General features: G+C 51.0%; 1 protein-coding gene across 2 annotated transcripts in view; it reads right to left on the minus strand.

The window, feature by feature from the left end:
- Positions 1-26,538, minus strand: part of LOC119974762 (ALK tyrosine kinase receptor-like) — a 1,320,646-nt gene that overhangs the window by 367,200 nt on the left and 926,908 nt on the right. For both annotated transcript variants that reach the window (XM_038813974.1, XM_038813983.1), the window contains one exon: positions 7,962-8,131. In XM_038813974.1, coding sequence (XP_038669902.1) covers positions 7,962-8,131 — 170 coding nt within the window. The remainder of the gene's footprint in view (positions 1-7,961; positions 8,132-26,538) is intronic.

A 26,538-nucleotide genomic window follows, 5' to 3' on the forward strand; every position in this document is an offset into this window, starting at 1 on the left:
GGTGTAAAGTCTTGGGAGAATTACACCTCATGAGATACGAGGGGCGCGATTCTCCGCAAATGCGGAGAGTCGTAAAGGCTGCCGTGAAACTGGCCGTGTTTCACCGCAGCCTCCGCGCCTCCTCCCCCAGGGTGGCCCCTCCTCCCCCAGGGTGGCCCCCTCCGGCCGCCCCTCTGTGCGCCCCCCTCCGTCCGCCGGCCCCGCCCCCCGCCTCCCGCCTCGGCCCCCCCCCCGCCTCGGCCCCGCCCCCCCGCCTCGGCCCCGCCCCCCCCGCCTTGGCCCCGCCCCCGCCTCGGCCTCGCCCCCCCCCCGAAGGGCGCTGAAGTTCAGCTTGCCCGGGGCGCCAGCAACCCTAGGGCCGGCGCTGCAGGCACCTGTGGCACTATCAGCCTGACATCCTGATAATGCCAGGCTGATTGTGCTAAGGTACCCAGTTGTTACCTTGCCTGTGCTGGGGATCGGGTCTGGGGTGCTGTTATGAGGTGAGGTGCGGGGGGTCTCGAGAACACCCTCATTCCTAAGTTGGGACGTTGGGGGGTCTGGAGGCTGTGCTGTGGGTTCTAGAGATCGGGGCACCATTTAAAAATTGCATTGTGATCCCTTACTGCACTGATAAACAGAACTCGTTAGTGCAGGAAGTGGGACTAAGTGCAGCCTCGAAGCAGTCCTGTTTAAAAGCAGAGTCGGTTCTTGGTGCTGCCACGGTCGGGAAACATCTAGCTAAATGCGCTTGACACGGGACTCTGTTTCATTGGGCAGCACAATAGCACAGTGGTTAGCACAATTGCTTCACAGCTCCAGGGTCCTAGATTTGATTTCCGGCTTGGGTCATGGTCTATGCGGAATCTGCACGTTCTCCCCGTGTCTGCGTAGGTTTCCTCCGGGTGCTCCGGTTTCCTCCCAGTCCAGAGATGTGCAGGTTAGGTGGATTGGCCATGCTAAATTGCCCTTAAGTGTCCAAAAACGTTGGCGGTGTCACTGGGTTATTGGGTTACGGGGATAGGGTAGAGGCATGGGCTCAAGTGGGGTGCTCTTTCCAAGGACTCGATGGGCCAAATGGCCTCCTTCTGCACTGTAAATTCTATGATTCCAGTTATGGTAAATCACGCCATAAGACTCAGTCCACTTCTGCCATTCAGTCAAAGGAATGTGGGGCATCTTAACTTGCCTGACCTGGTAGCTTGCAGCATCAGCACCTCCCTCTGCTTAGTCAGTCATCAGGAACTACATTTTCATTTTGCCGTTGGGATCAAACCCGGGACCCGATTCTGCACAGTGTCGGAAATGGTCACCTGATAACAGCTTCAAAGTTCCTCTCATATCTCTTGATCCCTTTAGCCCCAACAGCTATTTCCAATTCCTTCTTGAAATTACACAATGGCTCTCTTTCCGGGGTTGGAGGGGTTGAAATATTTTGGGGGATCACTGGAGCCATTTACTGTGTTGCTGGGACAGTGGGTCGAATGGGATGGAGGGCGATCACAGCCACGCCGTGCCGCACTTCGAGATTGGGGACCCGCCACTTTCCGGGTGGCGGAGAATCTCTGCCACGGTGGGGGCTGGATTTTAGGCGGCCCCAGGCGATTCTCCGACCCTGCTGGGGGTCGGAGAATTTCGCCCCTGATGTCCACTTTTCACACTGTGTTCTGGTGAAAGGCCCCGTCTCCCGCCAGACACAGACAGCTTTACCCAATGACTCCAGCACTTCAATGTAACGTAAGTCCAGGGTCAGGTAAAGCCTGAAGTCAGCTGTTCAGCCAGGCCCCAGCATGTTTGGCTAGGATTTGTTGTTTTCATTCTGGGTCAGATTTGCAGAATGTGGAGTCATCTCTCATGGAATCCACAGAAATCCGAAAGTGCAGAAGGAGGCCATTCGGCCCATTGAGTCTGCACCGACCCTCCGAAAGAGCACCCTTCCCCAGGCCCACTCCCCCGCCCTATCCTGGTAACCCAGTAACCCTACCTAATCTGCACACCTTTGGACTCTTCTTACCTCTTCCTCGGTTTGCCTCTTAGATTACACTGGGCACTAACAAATTCTCCGATTCTCTTGTGTCAGTCATTTATTTCATGCCTCCTCCCATTTTCCAGGGTACAGATCAGGTCAATCATTTGGAAATCCTATTTTCGTTTCAGCGGGTGATTGCATTGATTCTTCCTGTCAGAGTTTATTTGTTTCCATCCTCCACCTCCTCTTCATTTTGACCTGACTAGAATGCTTGTTCGCCTTTCAGATTATAGTTCCGATAAGGACTCAGTGTGAAACATTAACATTGTTCTCCTCATGGATGCTGAGTGGGCTGTTGTGTGTTTCCTGCATTTCTAGTGTTCTTTCCCTTGTCAAGACTCTCTCCTTTACCTTTCGGCATAGTATCGTTTGAGACATTTTCACAGCCTCTTCTCATAATCGGAAAAGACCACCTCGGACCAGCACTATTCTGCTTTTCTAGCTGCGGAAGGGACTGCCACTCACAAATAAACCCCGACAGCCACAACAGGCCACACGCAAGTGACAACCTTCCGTGCTGCCCCTCAGCTCCTGAAATGGACGGATGCTGCAATTTGTTTGTAACATTTTCACATCTCCTTAACGGCGATCAGAAGGTCACAACGAGACATTAAGGCCGTTCTTCGGGTGCGGTGCCCTCAAATGGCTGAACTCACCTCAGCCATCTGGATTGGTGGGTTTAGGTCTTGAAATGACCCCAGGGTGCCTCCAGCGTAGTGGTCGCACTTAGTACCTAGAAATGGGAAGTACAGACTGGAAATACAGCGGAACTGTGGATCCCTGCAACAGCAGGCGCCTTGTGGAGGCTTTGTAGTCGGGTGGTGGAGGGTATTGGGGGGGGGGGGGGGGGCAGGGCTTCGTCTGTTGGTGCCAAGAAATTTAGAATAAAAACGCACCTCGCACACTTCCTGGAGAAGGGAGCAAAGTAGTATTGGTCACACTAGATAGTTGTGGGCAGACAATTAACATAATCATTTTGTACGAATAGTGGTATTTCTCAAATGGGCTGAAATTTTGCTGCATGGGGCCCCTTCCCCCATTTTGTCTGAAGATCGCCGACTCACAGGAGGTGAGAGAAGAACAGGAGGTCAGAGCATCATGAGATGAATATGAAGTTTTATATCTAAAGGAGAAAACTATTATGTTCTTCTATTCGACATAAATGTATCAATCACACAACAAGGATTGGAAAAACAATAATGTGGACTCTATACATACAATGTTAACTGTTTAAACACATACATAGATACATAGAAGATAGGAGCAGGAGGAGGCCTTTTGGCCGTTCGAGCCTGCTCCGTCATTCATCACGATCATGGCTGATCTTCCAACTCAATAGCCTAATCCTGCTTTCTCCCCATAGCCTTTGATCCCATTCTCTCCGAGCGCTATGTCCAGCCGCCTCTTGAATATATTCAAAGTTTTAGCATCAGCTACTTCCTGTGGTAATGAATTCCACAGCTCACCATTCTTTGTGTGAAGAAATGTCTCCTTATCTCTCTGTCTGAAATGGTTGACCCTGAATCCTCAGGCTGTGACTCCTGGTTCTGGACACATCCATCATTGGTAACATCTTCCCTACATCTACCCTGTCTAGTCCTGTTAGAATTTTATAAGTCTCGATGAGATACCCCCTCATTCTTCTGAACTCCAGCGAGAACAATCCCAACCTAGTCAATCTCTCCTCATATGACAGTCCTGCCATCCCTGGAATCAGTCTAGTAAACCTTCGCTGCACTCCCTTGATAGCAAGAACATCCTTCCTCAGAGAAGGAGACCAAAACGGCACACAATACTCCAAGTGTGGCCTTACCAAGGCCCTGTACAATTGCAGAAACACATCCCTGCTTCTATACTTGAAACCTCCCCCAATGAAGGCCAACATACCATTAGCCTTCTTTACCGCCTGCTACACCTGCATGCTTACCTTCAGCGAATAGTGCACAAGGACACCCAGGTCCTGCTGCACACTCCCCTCTGCCAATTTACAACCATTCAGGTAGTAATCTGCCTTCCTGTTTTTGCTTCTAAAATGAATAACCTCACACTTATCCAAATTATACTGCATCTGCCATTGGTTTGCCCACTCGCCCAACCTGTCCAGATCTTGCTGCAGGATCCCTGAATCCTCATCACAATTCACCCTCCCACCTAATTTGGTATCATCTGCAAACTTTGAGATGTTACATTTTGTGCCCTCATCCAAATCATTAATATATATTGTGAATAGCTGGGGTCCCAGCACCGATCCCTGTGGCACCCCACTAGTTACTGCCTGCCAATTTGAAAAGGACCCATTAATCCCTACTCTTTGTTTCCTCTATGCCAACCAGTTTTCTATCAACCCCAATACATTTCCCCCAATCCCATGCACTTTAATTTTGCACAATAATCTCTTATGCGGGACTTTGTCAAACTCCTTCAGAAATGCCAAATATACCACATCGACTGGCCCCTGCGACCCTCCCCCCCCCCCCAAACATCAACTGTACTGGTTATATCTTCAAAGAATTCCAACAGATTTGTCAAGCATGATTTTCCCTTCATAAATCCATGCTGACTCTGACTGATCCTGCCACTGCTTTCTAAATGTTCCGCTATAAAGTCCTTGATAATGGATTCAAGCATTTTCCCCACTACCGATGTTAGGCTTACTGTTCTGTAATTCCCTGCTTTCTCTCTACCTCCCTTTTTGAATATCAAAGTGACGTGAGCTACCTTCCAATCTGTAGGGACAGTTCCAGAGTCTATAGAATCCCGGAAGATGACCACCAATGCATCCACTATTTCCAGAGTCACCTCCTTAAGCACTCTGCGCTGCAGATTCTCAGGCCCTGGGGATTTATCCGCCTTCAATCCCATCAGTTTTCCCAGCACCATTTCTCTACTAATGTTGATCCCCCTCAGTTCTTCTCTCTCACTAAACCTTTCATTCTCCAACATTTCTGGGATCTGATTTGTGTTCTCATTTGTGAAGACAGAACCAAAGTATGTATTCAATTGTTCAGCCATTTCATTCTCCTTTATTATGCATTCCCCTGTTTCTGTCTGTAGGGGGCCTATATTTCTCTTTACCAATCTCTTTCTCTTCACATATCTGCAGAAACTCTTACTGTCAGTCTTTATGTTCCCTGTAAGCTTCCTTTCGTACTGTACTTTCCCCTTAATCAATCCCTTCGTCCTTCTTTGCTGAATTCTAAACTGCTCCCAATCCTCAGACCTATTATTTTTCTTGGCCAATCTGTATGCTTCTTCCTTGTATCGGATAGTATTTCTAATTTCCTTTGTAAGCCATGGATTGGCCCTCTTACCTTCTTTGCTTTTCTGCCAGACAGGAATGAACAGCTGCTGTAGTTCCCCCATGCGTTCCTTGAATGTTTGCCATTGTCTATCCACTGTCATCCCTTTAAGTAACTCTCCCCAATCTATCAAGGCCAACTCACGCCTCATATCCTCATAGTTCCCTTTATTAAGATTCAGCACCCTAGTCTCCGAATCAACTACTTCAGCTTGCTAAAAAATTCTATCATGTTATGGTCGCTCATCCCCAAAGTGTCTCATACAGCCAGATTGGCAATGATTCCCTTCTCATTACACAGTACCCAGTCTAAGATGGCCTGCTCTCTTGTTGGTTCCTCCACATATTGGTCAAGAAAACCATCCCGTATACACTCCAGGAATTCCTTCTCTACGGCATTGTGGCTAATTTCATTTTCCAATTTATGTGAAGATTAAAATCACCCATGATCACTGATATTCCCTTATTACATGCGTCTCTAATTTTTTGTTTAATGCCATTCCCAACCTCACCACTGCAGTTTGGGGGTCTATAAATGACAGACACTAATGTTTTTTGTCCCTTGGTATTTCTTAACGCTACCCATACAGATTCCACATTGTCAGAGCTAATATCCTTTCTCAATATTGTGTTAATTTCCACTTTAATCAGCAGTGCCACACCGCCACCTTTTCTTTTATGCCTGTCCTTCCTAAATACTGAGAACCCTGAGACATTCAGTTCCCATCCCTGTTCACCCTGCAGCCATGTCTCCGCAATCCCAATTATATCATACCCATTTCTATCTATCTGCGTGATTAGTTCATCCACTTTATTTCAAATGCTCCATGCATTCAGGCACAGAGCCTTTCAGTTTGTCTTTATCACAATGCTTGCCTTGCTTCCAATATTTTTCTCTACTGCCCTGTTTGAATTTTGTCCTTAGTTTCTCCACCATCACTTTTCTTATTCACCTTTCTACCTTTTGCTTTTGTCCTTTCTCCTTCTTTCTGTGACTCCTTGCATAGGTTACCCTCCCCAACCGCTCGAGCAAATAGCTCCCCTGGGACATCAGTTCCAGTCCTGCCCAAGTGTAACCCGTCCAGTTTGCACAGGTCCCACCTCCCCCAGAACCGGTCCCAATGCCCCAGGAATCTGAAACCCTCCCCCTGACACCATCTCTTCAGCCACGTATTCATCCTATATATCCGGCCATATCTACTCTGACTAGCACGTGGCACCGGTAATAATCCTGAGATCATTACCTTTGAGGTCCGATTTCTTAATTTCCTTCCCAGCTCCCTGTATTCTGCTTTTAGGACTTCATCCCTTTTTTTACCCAAGTCGTTTGTACCGATGTATACCACGACCACTGGCTGTTCACCCTCCCCCTCCAGAATGTCCTGTACCCGCTCCGAGACATGCTTGACCCGAGCACCATGGAGGCAACATACCATCCTGGAGTCAAGTTTGCGGCCACAGAAACGCCTGTCTATTCCCCTTACAGTTGAATCCCTTATAACTATTGCACTGTCACACTTATCAACCCCTCCCCTCTGCAGCAGAACCAACCGTGGTGCTACGAGTTTGGCTGTTGCTGTTTTTCCCGAGAGGCCATTCCCCTGAACAGTATCAAAAATGGTATATCTGTTCTGCAGCGGAATTGTCACAGGAGATTCCTGCACTATCTGCCTCGCTCTCTTGCTCTGTCTGGTGGTCACCCATTCCCTTCCTGCCTGCAGAGTCTGAGTCTGTGGTGTGACCACCTCTCTATACTTGCTATCCACGATGTTCTCCAACCCGCGGATGCTCCACAGTGTCTCCAGCCGCCGCTCCACCTCTGAACTCGAGCTTCCAGGAGCTGGAACTGGAATGTTTAAGAAATGGCCCCTTGTAGGTACATCTGCACCACATCGCAACAAAAACGCTTCAGACCATGCCTCAGTGGTAGTACACTCAAATCTGAGTCAAAAGGCTTCAGATCAAGCCTCAGTCCATAAACATGGGGAAGAATGTAGGCTGGCATTTCTGTGCAATACTGAAGGAGTGCTGCCATGTCAGAGGGGCTGTCATTCAAGAGAAACTGAGGTAGAAATCTTAGAAAAATCTCTTCCGAGGAAGAGCCATAATGGGCTCAAAACATTAACTCTATTTCTCTCTCTCCACGGTTGCTGCCTGACCTGCTGAGTTTTCTCGCACTTCCTGCTCTTATTTCGGATCGCCATCATCCGCAGTATTTTTCTTTTAGTTTAGGGTTAAGCTGAAGCTCTGTCTGCCTTCTCAGGATGTAAAGAAAACCCCATATTTGCGTTCACAGCAGCGGAGCTCTCCCCAGTGTCCTGGCCAAGAACCATCCCTAAATTAACATCACCAAAACAAATGGTTTTACCATTTCTTTGATTGCCGCTTGCAAGAGCTTACTATGTGCAAATTGGCTGCCATGTTGCTTACGTTACAGCAGTGACGACACCACCAAAATAAAAATTAGTTGTGAAGTTCCTCAGGACATCCTGAGGGAATGACAGACTTTAGTTAAATGCAAACCTTTCTTTCTATGGATGATGAAATAAATGTAGTAAGGTGCGATCCAAGGTGAGGAGCACCATGAACAGTTCCTTCGTTGATCAAGAGGGACAGACCACTTCTAAAATGTAAAGAGAAATGGAACACCCATACCTGTCAGACACATCAGGCAATGGTAACGTGGCCTTTTGCCAGCTTCCAGAGCCAGTAATATTTGCAAATTCCCAGAGCGTCCTGACATATTCCTGATCAGTCTTATTTTCCACAATCAGGAAGGAAAGATTTCCCATCAGCGTACCATACAAACATAAAGACATACGGATCTGCAAATGAAAAGATACAATTAGAGGCCACGTTTAAATTCCCACAATATGCAAACTATAATCGCAATTTTTTTCCTCTCCCATCTGAGGCTGGAGTAAATGAATGCAAAACCCACAGGGCCGCGCACACTCGGACCAAGGCCAGAATTTTCTCTTGGGCCTGAATAGAGGTGTGCACTGACACATATCGAAGCTCAATGTTGAGCCAAGGCAGGAAGACAACATGTTGTCTGAGGGATTTCTAGGCCTCAATGGCAAAGGTAACCTGCAGCTGAAACTCATATAAGGTCATTTGAATTTTGTGGCTTTGAGATGGCGTATTAAACATTGTGTATCAAAACTGATATTGAAGTAGAACTTTAGAGAACCCTGAGATCCATCATAGCCAGTCAATGTATGTGTTCCAGTTATCTACACTAACCACTTCCTGCGAATGTGTGCACGTGGCTAGGCTGCGAAGGCAACAGCACCCCCGACATTTGGGTAGTCTCCATGTCTGCCTAGGAGGATGGTTCTGATAAACCTGCCGATAGGGAGCAGCAAAGAAAACAAGGATGGGTGTGAAGAATGACAGTATGGCAAGAAGAGGCTGGCCAGGCTTCTCTTACATTCATTTAAAAATGCATACGGAGTCCTGTTTGGCTTCCTTTAACAGGTGGATATTCATTCACCAAATCAAGCGTCGGATCCTCACAGAGGATTCTCCTCAAGAGGTAAAGCTCGCTCAAGTTTTTCAGCTGCTTTTCTTCTCCTTCTCGCTTCAAGTTGCCAATGTTAGAAATGCAGGTCCCTTTAAGAGTAAACCAGGACCAAACCTCGGGGCGAGTTGAGAGCAGGTGATGCTCATTGAACTGTGTACCTGAGAGATGTTTTTTCCCCTCCAGTTGGAAGTGTGCTTCTGGAAGGGAAGAGTGGAAACTTGTACTGAACTACCATATCACAATAAAACAGTTGTGAATCACATAATGTCTTCTGATGCCTGATTTGCTAAATGGATATCCACCCGTTAAACACAAGTGACAATAATTTGCTAGCATAAGGGATCGAAACAGAGGTGTAGCGAAAGACATCACTCATGAACAGTCTTATAGGCAGTTACTTCCAGGAAAACTGAAGCAATTTTGGCTCCATTACAGCAATCACTACACACCCAAAGTAATTAATTGGCTGTGGAGTGCTTTGACTTGCCCTGGGGATCTAAATGTTCAATGAAAATACAAATTATTGCTTCCTTTGGTTAATCTAATGATAAATGTCCATCATAAACCAAAATCTGATCCATTATATGATGCGAATCCCTTCCTGGATTCATGGCATAAAGTATCAACGATCTACTTCACTGCAAGGTTTAAGCCAGTGGAATCCGGGAAGACTGTCAAACCACAAAACCCACAGTTTGGAGATTTATATGTGCAGGCGGAATCAGTACGGAAAAGTAAACGTTATATGAAATTTGCTTAATTGGCTGAATACTTTTATTCCTCCTCCCTACCTAGTATTTGTACCACTTGTCTTATCACCAGCTAATATTAGCCAACAAATCATTAGCATGTAAATTGTACTTGCCACCAAACTCGATGTCTGCAGTATTGGAGTATTACTAAACAGTAATGTACTGAGTGCCATTCAGCTTACAAACCTTTTCCTGATCTTTGTAAAACTGCTGAGCAGTGGAAGTATATTTTGAACATTACAGTGTTGATGGTGTCATTTCATTTATTACCCTCCTTCACACAGTACGGCAAAAACGACTTGCTAAGGTACCATCGCACCTCACTGACAACTTTCCAATCAGATGTACTGAGAGAATAGAGGCATAACTGGTGCAGAAAGAATGGGAGAGTGCGCCCCTCCACCCAGCATCCCCAATGTGACCCCCCACAATCTTTGCACCGTGAGCTGTGACAACTAATGGGGCGAAATGCTTTCATCTCTTGGCTCCCTGGAGCCCCCAAGTGAAAATATTTAATTGAAGAGTGAAGCCAACTCTGCAGCTTCTGTGTTAAATTTTAGTTTCTTCTCTTGTGCATCCAGGACCTCTTTAAGTCCCACGAGCTACAACTTTTTAAAATGTTGCACTGTTTGCAGTAACTTTATAGTACAGAGGTTCATTTTTACTGTGCTCCAGATAGACCCTGCCTGAAGCTCTATCCAACTGAGTTTGTACTCCAACCTCCTTTGAAACAAGGACCAACATTGCATTTTGTCATTTTGATTTTTTTCTGCACTTGCTTTTTGTGATTTGTGCACATGGGCACCTCAATTCTTTTTTTTCTTCATAATTCTTAGATACTTGCATATTTAGGAAATATCCTGATTTATCTTTCTTGGCATCGGCACTTGGCAGAATTCAGAGGGTCACCCATTCAAACATCAGGCACCCAGACCTCTGCCTGTTGGAGGCTGTTTGTGGTCTTCACACTGCGCTTCCAGGTTATCAGCCCATGTTGGCCTGATTCCTAAGTGTAAAATCTACCATTGCTATTTAGCTGCTGATTGTATTTTTTTTTCTTTCACCAATGCAGTGATAATTAATTAGAATGGTTATATTTGGATCTATCTTTTGTTCATCTTTGGCAGATCAACAATAAAACTAGATAAATAAATAAATCTAAATGTCAGAAAATTGAACAGAGCACAAAAATGAGCGCTGTTGTTGGGATGCAGGCCCCCTGCCTGTTGTTTCTGATACAGCAGCATGCAAATTTTCTGCTGCCTGCTCTGTTAAATAATTGGCATGTGCAACCAGTGCCAGGTGCGCTGCTAAGGGGTTGCACTGAAAAGTGGGCACAAAATTGAGAGAGGCCTGCATGGGATCAAGTTCCAGCATTTTCTCTTTGGGTTCAAATTAACCTGCGTTATTTAAAGGGGAGGTGCACTGTGGCTGGAGTTGGGAGTCGTTCTACAGCTGATCCTGACTAGAAAACCAAAGGAATGGCACAACATGGCGGAGCGAAGAGCCCATGGCATTCTGAGGCCATGGCGCAGGGGCTGGGGATGAGAAGAGATTATGGGCGCAATTCTCTGAAAATGGGACTATGTCCCCAAGCCAGCAAGAAAACCGGCACGAATCACTCTGAACTTTCTTACAGAAAGTCCAGGTTTACTTTCCGTTTTGATGGGGCTTGCTTGCAGGGCCTTGGAATGCTTCACGCAGCATCGGCTGCAGGTACGGGGCCCTGCACTTCAGACCGCAGTCCCGTGCAGCATGGCAGACCCACACAGCAAGCCGGCCCCAACAATATAGGCCCCCCCCCCCCCAGATCGCCGCATGCCCGCTGATCGATGGCACCCGATCAGAAACCTGGTGGTCCTGGAAGTCCACCCCTGCCCCCGGTGAGGGATCCCCCCGCCCTCCACCAAGGCGGCCGCAGACTGGGTGTCCGCAACCGACAATCCGAGCTCCCGCCGGATGGAACCATGCGGGAACCACGCCGGCCTGAACCAGGCCAACTGCTGGCGGAGAATCGCCCCTGACCAGCGCTGTGAGAACACGTGCATGCGCGACTGCCGCCGATTCCCCAGTCTGCGGAGAATCGCGGGAAGGCGTTGGACCCAATCGCAGGTGTGGCGCCTTATTCTCGGCCCCCGCACCGAGTGCGATTTCGGCTCGGAGAATCCCGCCTTATATCTGTGCACAGGAGGTGCTGCAGACAAACTTTCCAAAGACAGAGGGATTAGACAGCCACAGTAGTTAACAGTTCATAAGATATATAGGAGCAGAATTAGGCCATTCGGTCCATCAAGTCTGCTCTGCCATTCGGTCCATCAAGTCTGCTCTGCCATTCGGTCATGGCTGATATGTTCCTCATTTGTTACCTACAATGCTACAGACCAAGAGCTGGATTGCAAAATTAGCCACAGCATCTCCTCCCTGGAACATGACCTAGGAGCAGGAGTCGGCAATTTAACCTCCCCAGACTAACGTCCTAAATGTGATCATGGCTGATCCCATCCTGGCCTCAACTCCACTGTCCTGCCCGTTCTCCATAACCCTTCAACCCATTACCAATTGAAAATCTGTCTAACTCCACCTTAAATTTACTCACTGTCCCAGCATCCACCGCACTCTGGGATAGAGAATTCCATAGATTCACAACCCTCTGGGAGAAGTAGGGCGCAATTCTCCGCAAATGCGGAGAGTCGTAAAGGCTGCCGTGAAACTGGCCGTGTTTCACGGCAGCCTCCGCGCCCCCTCCCGGGACCTGATTCTCCCCCCCGGGCGGGGCTAGCAGCGCGGCCCCGCGAAGCATGGCATCGCGGGCTTAGCGACCGTCGCTAAGCTCGTGCGCCAAACGTCACGGCGGCTGATGCGCACGATGACGTCAGCCGCGCATGCGCAGATTGGACGGCTCCAACCCGCACATGACGTCATCACGCATATGCGTCAAACCCGCGCATGCGCAGGCCGTCATGCCCCTCAGCCGCCCCGCGGACTGATCCTGCGGGGCGGCGGAGGAACAAAGAATGCGCGGGTATCGGGCCCGCGATCGGGGCCCACCGATCGCGGGCCCATGCCACCCTTGGCACGGCCGTGCCAATCGGTGCCATGGTTGTCCGGAACAGCACTTTGCGGCCGTTTTCACGAACGGTGAGAGCAGGTGTGTTTGCGTTCGTGAAAACGGCCGTAAAGGCCTGGGAACTCAGCCCATCGGCCAGGGGAGAATCGCTGTTCGCCGTAAAAAACGGCGCGCAGCGATTCGTGTCGTGGGGCGGCCATGGGGGGGGGGGGGGGGAGGGGGGGGGAATAGCGGGAAGTCGGGAAAAATGTCGGGAAGGTCCTCCCGCTATTCTCTGACCCGTCGTGGGCAGCGGAGAATCGCGGCCGTAGTTTCTCCTCAAATCTGTTTTAAATTTGCAACCTCTTATTCTAAGATTATGACCTTGTGTTTTAGAATGCCCCACAAGAGGAAGCATCTGCTCCACGTTTACTTTATACCATTTAGCATCTTGTATACCTCAATGAGCTCTCCTCTCATACTTCTAAACTCTAGAGAGGATAGGCCTAAACTGTTCAATCTCTTCTCATACGACTAACCCCTCGTGTCTGGAATGAACCTAGTGATCCTCCTCTGAACTGCCTGCAATGCATCCACATCTTTCCTCAAAGAAGGCACCAAAACTGCACACAATACCCCAGGTGCGGTCTAACCAATGCCTTCTATAGTTGCAACAACATTGCCTTATCTTTATACAAAATTCCTTTTGCTATAAATGCCAATATTCCATTGTTGGATTGGATTCGAATTTTGTTTATTGTCACGTGTACCGAGGTACTGTGAAAAGTATTTTTCTGCGAGCAGCTCAACAGATCATTAAGTACATGAAAAGGAAATAAAATACATAATAGGGCAACACAAGCCACACAATGTAACTACTTAACATTGGCATCGAGTGAAGCATACAAGGGTGTAGTGTTAATGAGGTCAGTCCATAAGAGGGTCGTTAAGAAGTATGGTAACAGCGGGGAAGAAACTGTTTTAGAATCTGTTTGTGCAGGTTCTCAGACTTTTGTATCTCCTGCCCGATGGAAGAAGTTGGAAGAGTGAGTAAGGTGGGTGGGAGGGGTCTTTGATTATGCTGCCCGCTTTCCCCAGGCAGTGGGAGGTGTAGATGGAGTCAATGGATGGGAGGCTGGTTCATGTGATGGACTGGGCTGTGTTCACATATGTTTCCTTATTACCTGCTGCACCTGCATGCTTGTTTTCTCATGTGACTCATGCATGAGGACACCCAGATCCCTCTTCATCGGACCACCCCGAAGTCTCTCCCAATTGAGATCATCAGTTGCCTTTTCATTTTTTTGACCAAAATGCATAACCTCACACTTATCCATGTTCAACTCCTGCTGTTTCCCAGCTGTTTGACCTTTCACATCTTTTGTCCTCTCTGGGGACTGCCATTAACACTCTTCCCCCTTGGTTTCTCTGGCCATTAGCACCCGGTTTCCCTGGGTATCTGTGGCTATGACTAATCTTTCATTCTCACTCCACAGTATAAATATTTCCCACTCTCTCTGTCTGTTAGCTTTGACAAAGAGTCGCCGGACTCGAAACGTTAGCTCTTTTCTCTCCCTACAGATGCTGCCAGACTTGCTGAGATTTTCCAACATTTTCCCTTTCGTTTATGTCCCTCATAATTGCGTACACCTATCCCTGACCTTTTATTTTACTCCGCCAGCTCTATCCTTTCTTCACATCACACTTCTACTTCTCTCCAACTCCGAAGAGTCATTGGAACTTGAAAGGCTAACGCTGTTTTTCTATCCACAGATGCTGCCAAATCTACTGAGTTTTTGTTTCTACTCCGTCTGCCACATTTTGGCTCATACCCCTAACCCATCTATGTCCATTTGGAAGGTTCATATTTCCTCATCGCAACTTATTGTCCCATCTATTTTTGTGTTCCCCACTGTTAACTCATCTGTTTCATCTTCCAAGGCACCAACATTCACCTTCGGGACTCTATTCCCTTTTTAGGACTGAGTTTAGGAGGAACTTCTTCACCCAAAGGGTTGTGAATCTATGGAATTCCTTGCCCAGTGAAGCAGTTGAGGCTCCTTCATTACATGTTTTTAAGATAAAGATAGATAGTTTTTTGAAGAATAAAGGGATTAAGGGTTATGGTGTTCGGGCCGGAAAGTGGAGCTGAGTCCACAAAAGATCAGCCATGATCTCATTGAATGGCGGAGCAGGCTCGAGGGGCCAGATGGCCTACTCCTGCTCCTAGTTCTTATGTTCTTATGTTCTTATGTACCTGTAGAAGCTTTTGCTATCCTTTTTGACATTTTGCACCAGATTCTTTTCATAATTGACCTTAAACTTTTTTTTAGCATTCCTTTGTTTATGTTTGAAAGTTTCCAAATCTCCCAGCCTGCCATTGGCGATTGCAATATGATGGGCTGGATTCCCCGCCCCGCCGCGCCACATTTCTGTTTTACCCTGCTGGCGGGATGCTCCGTTATGCCAGCTAGTCAATAAGGTTTCCCATTGTGGGGCATCCCGCCGGCGGAGAATCCAGCCCGATATATCTTAGATTTTGTCTTTATCTCTTTAACCTCCTTGTTTAGCCATGGATGTATTACCCCTCTTCCCATCGTTCTTCCTCACTGGTATATATTTTAGTTGTAAGGAATGGAGAATTTCCTTAAACAACTGCCACTGCTCATCAGCTGTCTACCTTTTAGCCTTCCTGCCCACTCTACTTTGGCCAAATCTGTCCTCATGCCTATGTAGTTTTATTTATTTAATTCCAGAACACTAGTGTGGGACTCCACTTTCTCGCCCCCAAACTGAATTTTGAATTCTACCACACTACGGTCACTATCCCCTAGTGGATCCTTAACTATGAGGTAATTAATTAATCCCTCCTCATTACAGAATACCAAATCTGGAGTAGCCTCCTCCCTGGTTGATTCCCCAACATACTGTTCCAGAAAACAATCTCTAACACAGCCAATGAACTCTGCCTCCAGGCTACCTTTCCCAGTCTATGTGCATATTATTAGCGCACCTTTCTTGCAAGCCCCCAGTATTTCCTGGTTTATACTTTGCCCCATTGTAGAACTACTGTTTGGGGACTCCTACCAAGGACTTCTTCCATTTGTTATTTCTTATTTCTTCCCAGACTGATTCCACATCTTGATCTCCACTGTTTATATCATTTCTCAATACAGCACTGATCCCTTTCCTCACCAGCAGGACTACGCCACCTCCTTTTCCTTTCAGCCCACCTTTCCAAAATACTGCGTACCCTTGGATATTCAATTCACAGACTAGGTCTCCCTGGAACCACGTTTCAGTAATCCCCACCAAACCATGACCTTTTGTTTCTATTTGCGCGGTTAACTCATTAAGTTTGTTCCGAATTCTTCTTGCATTTAGATACAAAGCTTTAAATGTGTTTTAATGTTAAATTTCCCCACTCTTCTATAATTCCTTGGTGCATAAAGACATTCACCTGTTCTGTCCCTCACTTTCATTTTCTGGTAACCATCGCCACATTGCTAACTGCATTCTTACTTCCTCCTTTATATTGGTCTTTCTAGTTTCCCCTACACTTGAACTCTCCCTTTCACTATTTTGTTAAAAGCCCTATTTGCCCTCGTTACGCAATTCGCTAGGACTCTGGTCCCAATTGGTGAGGAAAAAGATCAGATAAAGACCGTCCCTTCAGAACAGGTCCCCTCTTCCCCAGGACTGGTTGGTGCCAATATCTCATGAATTCAAACCCATTTACCCCACACCAATCTCGGAGTCACGCATTTACCTCCTTAATCTTATTGATCCTGTGAAAATTAGCTTGTGGCTCGGGTAGTAATCCAGAGACTATTTTTTGTCATTTGGTTACTGCCCAAGCCACAAGCTAATTTGCACATGATCAATAAGATTGAGGAGGTAAATGCATGACTCAGAGATTGGTGTGGGATAAATGGGTTTGAATGATGAATGGAGAGTTGTGGTTGCGTTTACTGATATTGTGGCTGATTGTGGTGTGACTGGTCAGGAATGTGTGGTGGTATGATTAGCATAGCTGCCTGCCATTGGTGCAGAACACTGGCTTACCATTGGCCCTGGTCGGTCATGTGCATCTCGACCGGTTGGTTGAGACCAGCCATGTGACGGCTCCCCGATTGGTCGAGAGGCTGAGTTAACCCCGCCTCCAGGGCAGGGTATAAATACCCAGTACTCCCGGCGGTCGTCCTTCTACTGTAATCGACCGCAGGGCTAACATCTAGCAGATTAAAGCCATACTTTTATCCAGCAACTCGTCTCGCGTTCAATTGATGGTACATCAATTTAATCTGCTAGAAATTTAAAGATGGAGCTCCGGGTCAAGCCCGACTGCCACCGCATCAGCCCGCAAACTCCGAACGCATCGGAAATCTTCAAGCATTGGCTGGCGTGTTTCGATAGCTACCTGCCGACCGCAAGCAGCCCCCCCACCATGGCACAGAAGCTTCATATTCTCCATTCCAGCGTGGGCATGGCAGCCTACACGATGATAGGGGAAGAAAAGGAATACGACGCGGCCATGGATAAGCTAAAAGGACATTTTCTTAAGCCGGTAAACCGAGTGTTCATCCGACATCTGCTGGCTACCAGACAACAGTTCCCCGGTGAGTCCTTAGACGATTTTTACCGGGCCCTCGCTGTCCTGGGGAGGAATTGCTCCTGCCTCCAAGTTTCAGCCACGGAGCACATGGAACTTTTGATCAGAGATGCTTACGTGGCTGGGATGCAGTCCGCCGCTATCCGCCAGCGAATGCTGGAAAAAGACGACCTCAGCCTAACTGAGGCACGGACTCTCTCCACCTCCCTGGAGGCCGCCGACTTAAATGCCCGCTCCTATGTCCCCAGCCGTGCTGCAGTGCCCTGGGCCTCCTGGCACGCTTCCCCACCGCCATCCGCCGCTCCCGACCTCCCTCAGGCCTGCGCCGCGGGACGCCCCGCTGCTATTTCTGTGGGTTCGTCAAACACCCTCGCCAGCGCTGCCCGGCCCGCTCCGCCCTTTGTAAGAGCTGCGGGAAGGAGGGCCATTTTTCGTCGGGTCTGCCAGGCCAAACCGGTCGCTGCCCTTCCAGGCCCTTCCAGCGCACTGCGCCAATCTCCTCCCCCTGCCCCCGGACACCTGCGCCTGGCCTGCGTGCGTCTCTGCCCCCGCTCTCAGCCGCCCTGATCGGCCCGCCGGCACCGCTAACCCCGCCCCCAGCAACCACGAGGGTCATGCGGGCACGAGGGTCATCTTGGGCCCCGGACGCCACGTGCGGGTCCTGGGTGCCGCCATCTTGGGGCCCCGACTCCACGTGCGGGTCCTGGGCGCCGCCACCTTGGGGCCCCGACCCCACGTGCGGATCATGGGCGCCGCCATCCTGGGGCCCCGACTCCACGTGCAGATCCTGGGTGCCGCCATCCTGGACTGGCACACAAGGTCCTGCCAGCACCAACTCGGCCGACGACGACGATGGATCTTCTCCACGGCTCGCGGCCATTCAGCTCGACCAGTCACGTCCACGCACGCTCGCCAAGACGACCAGGCAAATCCACCTCAACGGGCACGAGATGGGCTGCCTGCTGGACTCCGGGAGCACGGAAAGCTTCGTACACCCTGACACGGTAAGACGCTGCGCGCTCCCTGTCCACCCTGTGAAACACAAAATTGGGTTAGCCTCAGGTTCGCACTCCATCCGCATCACGGGGTGCTGCATCGCAGATCTCACGGTCCAGGGGAAGGTTTTAAAAAATTATTAACTCCTTATCCTCCCCGACCTTTGCACAACGGCACGCCTAGGATTGGACTTCCAGTGCAACCTGCAGAACTTGACCTTCCAATTCGGCGGCCCTATACCCCCCCCTCACTGTCTGCAGCCTCGCGTCCCTCAAAGTGGACCCCCCCTCCTTGTTTGCTAATCTCACCCCCGATTGCAAACCCGTCGCGACCCGGAGCAGACGGTACAGCGCCCAGGACCGGACCTTCATCAGGTCCGAGGTCCATAGGTTGCTGAAGGAAGGGGTCATCGAGGCCAGCAACAGTCCCTGGCGAGCCCAAGTGCTGGTTGTCCGGACTGGGGAGAAAAGCCGGATGGTCATCGACTACAGCCAGACCATCAACCGGTTTACGCAACTGGACGCGTATCCTCTCCCCCGTATTTCCGCCATGTAAACGAGATTGCGAAATACAAAGTCTTCTCCACGGTGGACCTCAAGTCCGCTTATCACCAGCTCCCCATCCACGCGAGCTACCGCAAGTATACCGCGTTCGAGGCAGATGGGCGCCTCTACCACTTCCTCAGGGTTCCATTCGGTGTCACAAATGGGGTCTCGGTCTTCCAACGGGAGATGGACCGAATGGTCGACAAGTACGGATTACGGGCTACCTTCCCGTACCTCGATAATGTCACCATCTGCGGCCACGACCAGCAGGACCATGACACCAACCTCCGAAAATTCCTCCAAACCGCAAAACTTCTTAACCTAACTTACAATAAGGATAAGTGCGTGTTTAGCACCGACCGTCTACCCATCCTCGACTACGTAGTGCGTAACGGAGTGATAGGCCCCGACCCCGAACGCATGCGCCCCCTGATGGAACTCCCTCTCCCCAATACCCTCAAATCCCTTAAACGATGCCTGGGTTTCTTCGCTTACTCAATGGGTTCCCAATTACGCCGACAAGGCCCGTCCCCTCATTCAGTCCACTACCTTCCCACCGTCGTCAGAGGCCTGCCAGGCCTTTAGCCGCATCAAAGCGGACATCGCAAAGGCCACGATGCGCGCCATCGACGAGTCCCTCCCCTTCCAGGTCGAGAGCGACGCATCAGAAGTAGCTCTGGCGGCCACCCTGAACCAAGCGTGCAGACCCGTGGCCTTCTTCTCCAGAACTCTCCAGGCTTCCGAACTCCGCCACCCCTCTGTGGAAAAGGAAGCCCAGGCCATAGTCGAAGCTGTGCGACATTGGAGGCAGGAAGTTTACCCTCCTCACAGACCAACGGTCAGTAGCCTTCATGTTCGATAATGCACAGAGGGGCAAGATTAAGAACGACAAGATCTTGCGGTGGCGGATCGAGTTGTCCACGTACAACTATGATATCTTGCATCGTCCTGGGAAGCTCAATGAGCCTCCTGATGCCCTGTCCCGCGGTACCTGCGCCAGCGCGCAGATAGACCGCCTCCGCTCCCTCCACGTGGACCTCTGCCATCCAGGGGTGACCTGTTTCTATCATTTCGTAAAGACCCGCAACCTGCCCTACTCCATCGAGGAAGTCAGGAGAGTAACCCGTGACTGCCACATCTGCGCAGAGTGCAAACCGCACTTCTACCACCCCGAGCACGCGCATCTGATCAAAGCATTCCACCCCTTTGAACGTCTCAGCATAGACTTTGAAGGGGCCCCTTCCCTCTAGCAACCGCAACATTTACTTCCTGACGGTGATCGATGAATATTCCCGCTTCCCCTTCGCCATTCCTTGCCCCGACATGACCATATCGACCGTCATTAAGGCCCTCCTCTCCATCTTCTCCCTGTTCGGCTACCCCGCGTACATACACAGCGATTGGGGGTCCTCCTTTATGAGCGATGAGCTGCGTCAATTCCTGCTCAGCAGGGGCATTGCCTCTAGCAGGACGACCAGCTATAACCCCCGGGGTAACGGGCAGGTCGAGCGGGAGAATGGTACCATCTGGAAGACCATACTACTGGCCCTCCGGTCCAGAGACCTCCCTATTTCCCGATGGCAAGACGTTATCCCTGATGCCCTACATTCTATCCACTCCCTGCTCTGTACACCACTAATCAGACACCTCACGAACGTCTTCTTGTTTTTCCCAGGAAGGCGTCCTCCGAATCCCCTCTCCTGACGTGGCTGGCCGTCCCCATCTTGCTCCGGAAGCATGTGCGGGTGCACAAGTCCGACCCGTTGGTGGAACAAGTCCAGTTACTCCACGCTAACCCGCAGTATGCTTACGTGGAGTACCCCGACGGTCGGCAGGACACGGTCTCCCTCCGGGACCTGGCACCCGCCGGTGTGTGGCCCTCCCCCCCCTTCACCACAGACCCCCCCCCCCGTCCCATTTCCCCCAGCGCCCCACCCAGGCCACCCCTCCCCCATCCATGGCATCTCCCCCACCAGCCCGGGTTACGGAGACAGTTCAAGGACCATCGCTCCCGGAGTCCAGGACATCAGCTGAACCACCATCTTCGGCTGAACCAACGTCACCAACTCCACTGCGGCGGTCTGCCAGGACGTCACGGGCAACGGGAAGGCTAATCGAGTCTATTTAACTTTCAACACCACCATGGATCTTATATGGACACTATGTACTGTTGCTAAATGTCTGGGCCAGTGGGAAGCCAAGGATACGTTTTTTTCCCTTCTCTCCTTACTACCCATACCACCAGTTCTCCCCCCCCCCCCCCCAGCTCTCGATGACACCCCCACCCCTCGGCTTCTTTCTGCGCAAGGGGTGAATGTGGTGGTATGATTAGCATAGCTGCCTGCCATTGGTGCAGAACACCGGCTTACCATTGGCCCTGGTCGGTCATGTGCCTCCCGACCGGTTGGTTGAGACCAGTCATGTGACGGCTCCCCGATTGGTCGAGGCTGGGTTAACCCCGCCCTGGCGGGGTATAAATATACAGTACTCCCGGCGGTCGTCCTTCTACTGTAATCGACCGCAGGGCTAACATCTAGTAGATTAAAGCCATCCTTTTGTCCAGCAACTCGTCTTGCGTTCAATTGATGGTACATCAGAAGGTGCAGTGTTCATTGTCCACTCACTTCCTCCTGCTCTTCAGCTGCTCAGCATACAGCCGGTGTCAACGTCTGTGCATTCATGATGGTAAAGCTGTGTAGCAGCCAACAGACAACAGGTCTTGACATTGCTGAGTATTTCGCGGTTCTGCCAGAGAAGTCCAAGCAGCAGAACTGATGTTTAAGCATATCACATGTCAGCTCTTAGCGCATTTTGTTTGGCTTTTGTCCTACGCATGCTGCCCACCCTTTGGTTTGTTGCGTTGACTCAAATGCAAATGCCACTGTGGGCTGTTGCAGAATGAAAGCAGTATGACTGTTGTCAGGAAACCTGAGAGATTCCAACCAGTTGACTACGGAGGGAGTGGAATCCCTTTCAGTTCTGGTACAGAGAATAGCAGTGGGGTGATGGTGGTGTGGTGGCATTGTCATTAGAGTGGGAATCCAGATACTCAGGGCATTGCTCTGGGCACCAGTCTTCAAATCTCACCACAGCTGATCTGAATTCAATAGAAATATGGAATTAAAAGTCTAATGATGACCATGAGACTCCAGATCCACAGCAAAGAGGTTGACTCTTAAATGCCCTCTGAAATGGTCTAGCCAGCCACTCAAGGGCAATTAAGCAATTAGAGATGGGCAATAAGTGCTGGCCCAGCCAGCGATGCACACATCCAATGAATAAATAAAATCTAAGCTGACATATGTGCAGTCAGTATCACCCTGCATCACGGGGAAGTTGCATCTCCCACTCTGCCTGGAAAGAATGAACCAAAAGGTTCTTGGCCATTGTCACCTTCACAGCTACTGGCAATGTTGTCCTTACCCTGCTCTGAGGTTGCAGTTGTAGCCGTAACAAATTACAGATTTCAGAGAAGTAACCCTTAGTGAAGCGGAAATGTCTGAGAGGTGGATGAGATTCTCCATTTGGGAGGTTATGGGCGGAATTCTCTGATAAAGGGGTTATGTCCCCACGCCCGCGAGAAAATGAGCGCGAGTAATCTTCGTAGAGAAAGTCCAGAGTGATTCTCCATTTTGAAGGGGGCTAGCAGGGCCCAGGAGTAGTCCTCACAGCTTCGGCTGCCGATATGGGGCCCTGTACTTCAGGCCACGGATCCATGCATACGTACGTTGGCTCCCTGCGGCAGCGGCCCCACGCAACATGGCGGACCCACACAGCGGGAAGGCCCCAACAATGTAGGTCCCGCCCAGACCGCGCGCGCCTGCCGATCAGTGGCCCCCGATCGTGAGCCTGGCTGTCCTGGAGGCCCCCCCTCCCCCATGACGGATCCCCCCCACCCACGAGGGCGGCTGTGTCCGCAGCCGCCACTCTGAGCTCTCGCTGGGTGGAACCATGAGTGAACCACGCCGGTGGGAACTTTACCAGTTGTCAGCGAAGAATCGCCGAGGGGGCCTCTTTCAATGGCCCCGACCAGCGCTGCGTAGACCGTGCGTGGGCGACTAGTGGCGATTCTCCGGTCCCTGGAGAATCGCGGGAAGGCGTCGGACCTGATTGCGGGTCTGACGCCCCATTCTCCGTCCCCGCGCCAGTGCGATTTCAGCACGGAGGCTCGGAGAATCCCGCCTAGATTCTCCCGCTGGAGCTCAATTGCACCTTTCCAATCATGACGCTGGATTCTTCGCCCCATCGGTACCGGTGGTATGAGGCAGAAGATTTTGCCCAGTCTTTCTAAGGTTGAGGTGGGGGAGTTGTTCCCTGAGCCCTGGTATTGAGCTTCCTGCTGTATGCCTTTCTCCCCATCACCACCTCTCTCATTCTCCCCTTTTCCCACTTTGCAGCACCTGTTCCAGCTCTCTCTGTCGTGCTGTGGTCCAGCGAGGCACGTATTGCTGCACCCACGCGATGTGCCATCAAGTGAACGCGAGACGAGTTGCTGAACAAAAGTATGGCTTTAACCTACTAGATGTTAGCCCTGCGGTCGATTACAGTAGAAGGACGACCGCCGGGAGTACTGGGGGGTTAACTCAGCCTCTCGACCAATCGGGGAGTCGTCACATGACTGGTCTCAACCAACCGGTCGAGAGTCACATGACCGAATTGGGCCAATGGTAAGCCGGTGTTCTGCACCAATGGTCGGCAGCTATGCTAATCATACCACCACATTCACCCCTTGCGGAGAAAGAAGCCGGGGGGGGGGGGTCAACGAGAGCTGGGGGGGTGGGGAGAACTGGTGGTATGAGTAGTAAGGAGAGAAGGAAAAAAAAATGTATCCTTGGCTTCCCACTGGCCCAGACATTTAGCAACAGTACATAGTGTCCATCAAAGGTCCATGGTGGTGTTGAACTTAAATGGACTCGATCAGCCTTTCCGTTGCCCGTGACGCCCTGGCAGACCGCCGCAGTGGAGTTGGTGACGTTGGTTCAGCCGATGATGGTGGTTCAGCTGATGTCCTGGACTCCGGGAGCGATGGTCCTTGAACTGTCTCCGTACCCCGGGCTGGTGGGGGAGATGCCATGGATGGGGGAGGGGTGGCCTGGGTGGGGCGCTGGGGGAAAAGGGACAGGGGGGGTCTGTGGTGAAGGGGGGGGGGGGGGGAGGGTCACATGCCGGCGGGTGCCAGGTGGCCTGGGTGGGGCGCTGGGGGAAAAGGGACAGGGGGGGTCTGTGGTGAAGGGGGGGGGGGTCACATGCCGGCGGGTGCCAGGTCCCGGAGAGAGACCGTTTCCTGCCGACCGTCGGGGTACTCCACGTAAGCATACTGCGGGTTAGCGTGGAGTAACTGGACTTGTTCCACCAACGGGTCGGACTTGTGCACCCGCACATGCTTCCGGAGCAAGATGGGTCCGGGGGCAGCCAGCCACGTCAGGAGAGGGGATTTGGAGGACGACTTCCTGGGGAAAACAAGAAGACGTTCATGAGGTGTCTGATTAGTTGTGTACAGAGCAGGGAGTGGATAGAATGTAGGGCATCAGGGATAACCTCTTGCCATCGGGAAATAGGGAGATCTCTGGACTGGAGGGCCAGTAGTATGGTCTTCCAGATGGTACCATTCTCCTGCTCGACCTGTCCGTTACCCCGGGGGTTATAGCTGGTCATCCTGCTAGAGGCAATGCCCCTGCTGAGCAGGAATTGACGCAGCTCGTCGCACATAAAGGAGGACCCCGATCGCTGTGTATGTACGCGGGGTAGCCGAACAGGGAGAAGATGGAGAGGAGGGCCTTAATGACGGTCGATGTGGTCATGTCAGGGCAGGGAATGGCGAAGGGGAAGCGGGTGTATTCATCGATCACCGTCAGGAAGTAAATGTTGCGGTTGCTAGAGGGAAGGGGCCCCTTGAAGTCTATGCTGAGACGTTCGAAGGGGCGGGATGCTTTGATCAGATGCGCACGCTCGAGGCGGTAGAAGTGCGGTTTGCACTCTGCGCAGATGTGGCAGTCACAGGTTACTCTCCTGACTTCCTCAATGGAGTAGGGCAGGTTGCGGGTCTTTATTAAATGATAGAAACGGGTCACCCCTGGATGGCAGAGGTCCGCGTGGAGGGAGCAGAGGCGGTCTATCTGCGCGCTGGCGCAAGTACCGCAGGACAGGGCATCAGAAGGCTCATTGAGCTTCCCAGGACGATACAAGATATCGTAGTTGTACGTGGACAACTCGATCCGCCACCGCAAGATCTTGTCGTTCTTAATCTTGCCCCTCTGTGCATTATCGAACATGAAGGCTACTGACCGTTGGTCCGTGAGGAGTGTAAACTTCCTGCCGGCCAAATAGTGCCTCCAATGTTGCACAGCTTCGACTATGGCCTGAGCTTCCTTTTCCACTGAGGCGTGGCAGAGTTCGGAAGCTTGGAGGCTTCTGGAGAAGAAGGCCTCGGGTCTGCCCGCTTGGTTCAGGGTGGCCGCCAGAGCTACATCTGATGCGTCGCTCTCGACCTGGAAGGGGAGGGACTCGTTGATGGCGAGCATCGTGGCCTTTGCGATGTCCGCTTTGATGCGGCTAAAGGCCTGGAAGGCCTCTGTCGACGGCGGGAAGGTCGTGGACTGAATGAGGGGACGGGCCTTGTCGGCGTAGTTGGGAACCCATTGGGCGTAGTAAGCGAAGAAACCCAGGCAGCGTTTAAGGGATTTGAAGCTATTGGGAAGAGGGAGTTCCATCAGGGGGCGCATGCATTTGGGGTAGGGGCCTATCACTCCTTTACGCACTACGTAGCCAAGGAAGGCTAGACGGTCGGTGCTAAACACGCACTTCATCCTTATTGTAAGTTAGGTTAAGGAGTTTTACGGTTTGGAGGAATTTTCGGAGGTTGGTGCCGTGGTCCTGCTGGTCGTGGCCGCAGATGGTGACGTTATCGAGATACGGGAAGGTAGCCCGTAATCCGTACTTGTCGACCATTCGGTCCATCTCCCATTGGAAGACCGAGACCACATTTGTGACACCGAATGGAACCCTGAGGAAGTGGTAGAGGCACCCATCTGCCTTGAACGCGGTGTACTTGCGGTCACTCGCGCGGACGGGGAGCTGGTGATAAGCGGACTTGAGGTCCACCGTGGAGAAGACTTTGTATTTCGCAATCTCGTTTACCATGGCGGAAATACGGGGGAGAGGATACGCGTCCAGTTGCGCAAACCGGCTGATGGTCTGGCTATAGTCGATGACCATCCGGTTTTTCTCCCCAGTCCGGACAACCAGCACTTGGGCTCGCCGGGGACTGTTGCTGGTCTTGATGACCCCTTCCTTCAGCAACCTATGGACCTCGGACCTGATGAAGGTCCGGTCCTGGGCGCTGTACCATCTGCTCCGGGTCGCAATGGGTTTGCAATCGGGGGTGAGATTAGCAAAAAGGAGGGGGGGTCCACTTTGAGGGACGCGAGGCTGCAGACAGTGAGGGGGGGGGGTATAGGGCCGCCGAATTGGAAGGTCAAGCTCTGCAGGTTACACTGGAAGTCCAGTCCTAGGAGTGCCCGTGCGCAAAGGTCGGGGAGGATAAGGAGTTTATAATTTTAAAAAACCTTCCCCTGGACCGTGAGGTCCGCGATGCAGCACCCGGTGATGTGGATGGAGTGCGAACCTGAGGCTAACCCGATTTTGTGTTTTACAGGGTGGACAGGGAGCGCCCTGCGTCTTACCGTGTCAGGGTGAACGAAGCTTTCCGTGCTCCCGGAGTCCAGCAGGCAGTCCGTCTCGTGCCCGTTGAGGTGG

Source organism: Scyliorhinus canicula, chromosome 1, assembly GCF_902713615.1.
Source record: "Scyliorhinus canicula chromosome 1, sScyCan1.1, whole genome shotgun sequence".
In the NCBI taxonomy this organism is placed as follows: Eukaryota; Metazoa; Chordata; class Chondrichthyes; order Carcharhiniformes; family Scyliorhinidae; genus Scyliorhinus; species Scyliorhinus canicula.